Source organism: Dromiciops gliroides, chromosome 3 (genome assembly GCF_019393635.1).
Source record: "Dromiciops gliroides isolate mDroGli1 chromosome 3, mDroGli1.pri, whole genome shotgun sequence".
In the NCBI taxonomy this organism is placed as follows: domain Eukaryota; kingdom Metazoa; phylum Chordata; class Mammalia; order Microbiotheria; family Microbiotheriidae; genus Dromiciops; species Dromiciops gliroides.
Genome location: NC_057863.1, coordinates 91,359,312 through 91,367,011, shown reverse-complemented (window position 1 = coordinate 91,367,011; position 7,700 = coordinate 91,359,312). Strand labels below are relative to the sequence as shown.

General features: G+C 42.5%; 1 protein-coding gene across 1 annotated transcript in view; it reads right to left on the bottom strand.

Annotated features, from left to right (window-relative positions):
• Nucleotides 1-1,464: 1,464 nt before the first annotated feature.
• NUFIP1 (nuclear FMR1 interacting protein 1) overlaps nt 1,465-7,700 on the bottom strand; it is a 50,709-nt gene continuing 44,473 nt past the window's right edge. The window contains exons 9-10 of the mRNA XM_043995260.1: nt 5,836-6,068; nt 1,465-3,485 (exon numbers count right to left, since the gene is read on the bottom strand). Coding sequence (XP_043851195.1) covers nt 3,333-3,485; nt 5,836-6,068 — 386 coding nt within the window. The 3' untranslated portion in view covers nt 1,465-3,332. The remainder of the gene's footprint in view (nt 3,486-5,835; nt 6,069-7,700) is intronic.

Sequence of the window (7,700 nt, the reverse complement as noted above, 5' to 3'; positions counted from 1 at the left end):
TATGCCTGTCAAGCTTTACCAGTGCCACAGGGATAGGCCTTTCTGAGGGTCTTAGCTACCCCTCAACATTCTCAAGATACCACTATTACTATAGCTGGAGAAAGTTCACAAAAGCAACCATCCAAACATCTCACCTCAATGCTATCCGCCATTGACCAACAAGATGCAAGAGCTCTTTTCAATCAACACCCCAATCGTATAAACATCAAGATTTGTTGTGAGGACAAATGAGATAGTAACTGTAAAGTGCTTAGCACAGTGCTTGGTCCGTATTAAGCGCTGTGTAAATGCTAGTTATTATTATTAATAGTTTGAGAGCATACTGTACAGAAAGCAATCACAGGGAATGCGAAGGCAAGAAAACAAAAATAAATTTAAACTATGTTGGCAATTGGGTGTGCTGCAGGCTGCTTTCCTACAGAGGGAGATAAACGTGACTATGCTCCATCTGAACACCTTCAAGTGTTGATCAATGTTTGCTTTCATCTCATTGCAATCTTGGTTGAAATTGTTCTGTGGTGTTAAGTCAATGCAGTAAATTTCATCTTTGAGAAAACCTCTAATGCAAAGCCTTTTGAGTTAAGTTTGGGGAGTCCTTTAGAGTGTGAATGAGTGACTCAACAAGTAATTATTAAGATGTGATGTGCCAGACATTGCATGAGTTGCCTGAGATAACAAAGGCAAAATAAGAGAGCCCCTGATATGAAGGAACTTGCATCCCACTGGAGGCAACAAAATGTGCGTGTATAAGCACACATACAGAAAACACACATGGAGCAGATACAGAATACCTTTGGGGAAAAGCTTCATGTAGAGGGTGGTTTCTGAGCTAAGTCTTGAAAGAAACCAGGAATTCCAAGATGGGGAAAGGAAACATGTCAAGCTTGGAGGACAACAGTCCAGTGCAAAGACAGAAAAAAAGATGATGGGAGTGTTGTGTTCAAGGAACCATGAGAAGGCCAGTGTTCCTCAACTACAGATTATTGGGGGGGGGGGGGAGAATGAGGTATAAAAAGACTGGATGGGAGGAAGGGGCCAAGTCAAAGTTCTTCTGAAAGGCTTTTAAAGCCAGAGAAGATTTTATATTTGAGCCTGGAAGTGATAAAGAACAACTCGAATTTAATGGGGGATGGTGAGGTTAAAAGATCTGTGCTTTAAGATTACATTGAGGGGGGCAGCTAGGTGGCACAGTGGATAGAGCACCAGCCCTGGATTCAGGAGTACCTGAGTTCAAATCCGGCCTCAGACACTTAACACTTACTAGCTGTGTGACCCTGGGCAAGTCACTTAACCCCAATTGCCTCACCAAAAAAAAAAGATTACATTAAGGGGCAGCTAAGGTGGCACAGTGGATAAAGCACTGGCTTTGGATTCAGGAGGACCTGAGTTCAAATCCGGCTTCAGATACTTGTCACTTACTAGCTGTGTGACCTTGGGCAAGTCACTTAACCCTTATTGCCCCGCAAAAAAAAAAAAAAGAAGAAGAAGATTACATTGAAAGTTGAGTGAAGGAGAAACTTAAGATTGAGGAGAGACTTTGGGCAGAAGACCCACCAGCAGGTTTCAGCAACAGTCCAGGTATGAGATGATATGGGCATGTACCAGAGTAGAGACAATGTTAGAAGACATAGGACACTTAAACAAGAGATGCAGTGAAGGTAATATTGAAAGATGTTGTAAAGACAGACTCAAAAGGGCTTGGGAACAGGCCCAATATGGGGAATAAGGGAGAGTAAGGAGTCGAAGAGGACACACCTAGGTTGTAAGCCTGGATGACAGAGAGGATGGCTATAATCTCAACAGTAAAAGAGAAGTTAGGAAGAGGGAAGGGCTTTCAGAGAAAGGTAATGAGCTCTGTTTTGGATATGTTGAGTCTAAAATTACTATGGGACATCCAGTTAGAGATGTGCTATAGACCCTTGGTGATATGAGATTGGAGGTCTGGACAGAGGGTCGATCTAGATAAGGGCTTCTTAAACTTTTTCCACCTGAGAAATTTTTACACACCCCTGGGTATGTAGGTATATAAAATAGGTATACATAACCTTTTACTATCGCCAAATTTTTTGCTACCCCCACATTCAGTTGTATGACCCCCATATGTGGTCACAATCACAGCTGGAGAAGCTTTAGATAAATAGATCTCAGAATGACTGGCATAGAGAGAATCATTACATCCACAAGAGCCAATGAGATCACCAAGCAAAATATTATAAAAGGAGAAGAGAAGCAATCCCAGGCCAGAGCTTTGGAGGGGTCACTCACAGTTAGGGGATGACCTCAATGAAGATACAGACAAGGAGTGGTCAAAGAGAGAACCTAGAAAAACCTAGAAAAAGAAAAGTCTCAATGAGAAGATGATCGACAGTATCAAAGGCTGTGGTGGGGCCAACATCAATGAGGATTGAAAAAAGACCAGGAGAAGTGCAACAGATTGGTTCTCTGAAACCCGGTTACTAAAGTGCAAAGTCACATATAATGTGTAAATGTGATACAAAATGAAAAGGACACAAACAAAAATCCCTGTTATTTGCAGAGGCAAGAGACCTCATTGGCTTTATTCAGAAAAGACTAATTTCTTAAAAATAAGGATAAATTATTATCTTTATGATGAACTAATTGAAACTTAGGACCTAAGCTTACATTATTTCATCGACACTGCTTTTGCTATAAAATGAGTTGAACCTCATTGAATATTAAATTTTACATGCTTTTTCACTAGAAAAAAACAATGGTCCAAACTTGAACTATAGCAAAGGACACTTCCGTTGAATCTACAGTATAAATTGAGAGCATGTCTACACAAGTATTTCCCAAGTGCAACATTTGGTTGAGCACAGCTAGATTTGAACATAGGTGCTTGGGACTAAAACAGGTCAATTTGAAGACCCTTTTAACAGTCCTAATTTAACCCCATTATTTTTTTTCTTTCCTCCTCATTAAAAGCCAAAAAACCTTGTTCCTTCAGTGTGCAAACAATTTTTCCACCCTCCCTCCCCATCCCCTGCCTCTTGGTCTCTGCTTAACTGAATTGTACATTTTAAACTCCATTACCACAATCCTACCTGTGGGATGCCTCTGAACTTTCCTGGGCATCAAAAGTATAAGTAGAAAAGTGTAAGTAGTAGCTTCCAGCAAACCTTGTACACAATGCCGACAGCACAAGCACAGACCCAAGAATCTGCTGGCATCTCCAGTGAAACGCTCTGAGAGTACAAGATCATATCTTACATGAGATTTATCAATGAGAGTAAAAGTTCTCCCTTCTGTCTGGCCCTCTTTGCAGAGCTGGCTTCTGAGATGCCACTAACAAGACTTCAGGACAGATGTGGTCATGATTCTGAAACTTCAGACACCTGGCCATTCTCAGTTGTTTTTCCTAGTGGCTCTGCTTTGGAGTTAAGTCCAAAGAAGTCATTTTGGATGATGTATCGAACACACTGCAAAATCACATTTCTTTCATGTCTTATGTCCGGTGCTAAAAGCTGAAAAGAAAAGTAAAGATGAGCCAGTGAATTAAAGATAAATGAAAGACAGTCTGCTACAGGGAGTATCCCCAAATCTGTATACAACAGAATGAATTATGTACACACAGAGGGCTACACATAGATGAGCTACATGTCAGATTCTTGGGGAAAAAAAACCTAGGTATGTTATAGTTTAACTTACACCATGATTTATTCATTCATTCAAACATAAAAGTAGAGGCTCTTTTGAACTGTTACTTTTTTAAAATGAGTTTCTTTAACAGAAAGGGAAGCAGTTCATCATAGATGTCAAGCCATCTGAGTGGCCTTTGGGTAGCTGCTCCAAAGGAAGGACACAGTGCTCTGAAACATAGAACGTAAGAGGACCAGATGGTCACCTCCTAGAATTTGGCCTGAAGACCTCATCTGAGGAGACGACAATGAGGTTTTGTGTGCAGACCCCTTATTTTGTACCCCCACGACTCCATTCCATCAGAGGACCTCTGAGTGATCTGTGAATGGGCCCGACCAGCTCCTAGTAAGAGGTTCTGGGGAATGGAACAGCATGGTCCTGGAATCCCTTGGAAACAAAAAGCCGGTCAGAGACTGAGTTCCCTGGAGAATCACTTGCCATGGCACGGAACTCATCCCTCAGAATCCATCAATGTTTTAAAAAAAAAAAAAGTCTGACTAGGCTGGAAGGTCTCCTCCCCCTGCTACCAAATTACTCCAGGCAAGGCTGTGAGGGGAAAGGGGAGAAGAAAAATAAATCAAGGGGCAGCTAGGTGGCACAGTGGACAAAGCACCAGCCCTGGATTCAGGAGGACCTGAGTTCAAATCCGGCCTCAGACACTTGACACTTACTAGCTGTGTGACCTTGGGCAAGTCACTTAACTCTTGCTGGCCTGCAAGAAAGAAAGGAAGGAAGGAAAGAAAGAAAAAAAGAGAGAGAAAGAAAGGAAGGAAGGAAAAATAAATCAAGAAATCGGCCCCTTCTGAAGAAGGCAACTAAAATTCTGAATGCAGAAACAGAATGAAGATAGGTGTTTGCCTTTGTAGACCTCTGAAAAACTAGACAAACACCCATTATTAGAAAACTAGCACGATCACTGCCATTAATCTGGGATTGTCACTGGAGAGGTGGATGAGTTGCCATTTTGCAAGCAAAGGGCAATGGCTCCATCAAAGCTCGTTTTTGATGCTAAAAAAAGGCAAGGAGATGATGTAATGATCTTTGATATTTAACTTGGTCATCCCAGAGTTTTACACTGCATTGTTTAAAATGACAAAGCAGCCTAATACAGAGGGCATCTCCGTTCTACTTTCATATAGCCAAATCACTTCTGAATATCTATTAACTGCACACAGTGGTAAGGGACAATAGGAGATTTCTTGCCAAAGGAAACTCAGATTTTTCATAGACCATCAAATGAAGTAAGTTAAGGCACCTATGTGGCAGGATCTGGGCTAACTACTTTTACAAATATGATCTCATCTGGTCCTCAAAACAACCCTACGAGGTAGGTGCTTTATGACTTATTATTACCACCATTTTATAGAAGAGGAAATGGAGGCAGACAGAGGTTGTGACTTGCCCAGAGTCACACAGCTATTAAGTGTCTGAGGTCATATTTGAACTCAGGTCTTCCCGGCTCCAGGCCCAGAGCTCCATCCAGCTGCCCAAAATGTCAGTTTCTCAGCTTTACGGCAGAGATCTGTAAACGCCTCCTGCCCCTCTCAAGCTGCAGACTTTGTTCTTTCTAATCAATAGGTAGGCACTTGTGAATCAAAGGGGGCACTCTTCCTCTCCAATTTCTGGAGAGTGTAATTTTGTGAATCCTTTGATGCCTAGCAAGAGAGTGTTCACTAAGATGAGCTGTGACCAGAACGGGGCACCCAGACAGATCAAGGGCAGAAAGGGCACCAGGGTGGGTGAGGAGAGGGGAAGGTATCTGAAGATGGCCCTCAAAGAAGACAGATTTTAATGGCCAAGAGGAGTTTTAGTGACTTTCTTTTTGGAGAATGGCTATGGTGCTATGGTTCTGTGGTTCGGTGGTGGTGGTGACCAGAGTGATTGCAACTGCTCTCCTACCTTACATCTGTTTAAGGACAGATGTCTTCTTTGTAACCGTATCACTGACTCAGTGAAATCTCAAATATTAAAAATCAATCTTGACCCTGGGCAAGTCACTTAACTCTCATTGCCCTGCAAAAAATCCATCTCAATGGATATTTCTCTCCCACCTTGTCATGTCTAAACTCTCACACTGCTGTCAGGCTCAGTTTCACTCTGATTATTTATCAACCTTTCAAAAAAGTAAAGCCAGTCTTTCATCCTTATGGCAGACCACGAAGAGAAATCACTTACCATCTCTAAGAGGTGTGGGCGTCTTTTCTGTGGTTCAGATATTTGCTTCTTTCTGTAAAGGTTTCTTCTATATCTACAGTTTTTTCTCACCCAATTTTTCTTTAAGCTCTTAGTCTTAGTCACAGGGGATTTTCTTTCCTGTTTCTCAGTATCCTGACTTTGATTCTGAGGGACATCACTGAGGATAACCTGGTTTTCTGTTGGAAAGTCTGCTCCTGTCTTGATGGAAGTTTCTAAAACAAACAGAGCAAAACAAAATTGCAAAACCTTCAAAATAAAAAAAGGACTAGAATCTAGGCGCAATGCAATGAGAATTTCTTATTAATTTCAAAAAACAATTTCTGTGCATGAATTTTACAAGACTCTCAAACTGTCTTCTAATTAAAGTCTTCAATGGATGAATGCATGGAAGAAAAGGACAGAAGGAAAGAACGAAACAAGCATTTATCAAGTACCTACTACGTGCCAGGCACTGTGGAAACACTTTATAATCGTTATCTCATTTAATCCTCACAACAACCGGAGGGGGTAAGTGCCATTATCCCCATTTTACAGTTAAGGAAACTGAGGCAGACAGAGGTTGTTACTTGCCCAGGGTCACATATTTAAACTCCAGTCTTCCTAGACCTGGAACCAGCACCCTAAAAAACTCTGCCATCTGTGACACAAAAAGTCATAGAAACCTAACCCTAAGCTTCTTAGCCCATAAGAGCTGGTCTTCATCTGTGATCATTCTGCCAAGTTCTTTCCAGATCCACAGAGGGATACGTGGGATCCATCCCGGATCTAATATCCTTTTCTCTGTCCCAAAGCAGCAGATCACAGGTCTCTTGTGAAGCAGTATGCATGCACTGGCTGGTCCCCTCTGCTCCAAAGAGAACCCCCCAAAAAGTGGACAGAGCTACAACCTGAAACACGGACGCATGGAAACATATATGCAGACACTTGGAAACATGGACACACAGAAACAGAGACATGGACACGGACACAGACACACGAAAACAGACACACAGAGACATGGACACGGACACATGGAAACACAGGCATGGACACAGACACATGGACTTAGCACAATGCCTGGCATTCAGTAGGCACTATATAAGTGTTAGCTATTAGTAACATATCACGTACAAGCACCATGGAGGACCCAGCTAAAGTTATGGATCAAGAAATAACAGGATAGGGCAGCTAGGTGGCAGTGGATAAAGCACTGGCCCTGGATTCAGGAGGACCTGAGTTCAAATCCAGACTTACTAGCTGTGTGACCCTAGGCAAGTCACTTCACCCTCACTGCCCTGCCCCCATCCCCCTCCCAAAAGACATTAGAGAGGATGAAAACGGATTTGATTTCATGACCTTCTCCAGCAATGTTCACCCACCACAGTATGAAATTCAATGGTTGGAGTTACCCAGAGACAAGGATTAGAGGTACTCAACAGTAGCTTATGAAAAGGCAAAGAGTTCTAGTGTACTAACTAGTGAGGCATGAAAGTGGCAAACTATAGGGTCAAGACTGGTCATGGAAGGGCACGATGACTGAGTTGGGGGAGAGAGCTCAATACAACAAGGTTTGGTCAGGGGCCCACAGGTTAAATTAAAAAGAAACAAGAAGGGCAGCTAGGTGGCACAGTGGATATCCCTGGAGTCAGGAGGATCTGAGTTCAAATCTGGCCTCAGACCCTTGACACTTACTAGCTGTGTGACCCTGGGCAAGTCACTTAACCCCAACTGCCTCCCCCCCCCAAAAAAGAAACTAGAGCAGGTTCAATGTACATGAAAGATGAGGAAAAGGGGACAAATAGGACACTGTGGAAGAATAGTTTCATGGAGTGATTCTGAGGGACCACTTGAACCAGTAGAGGAGT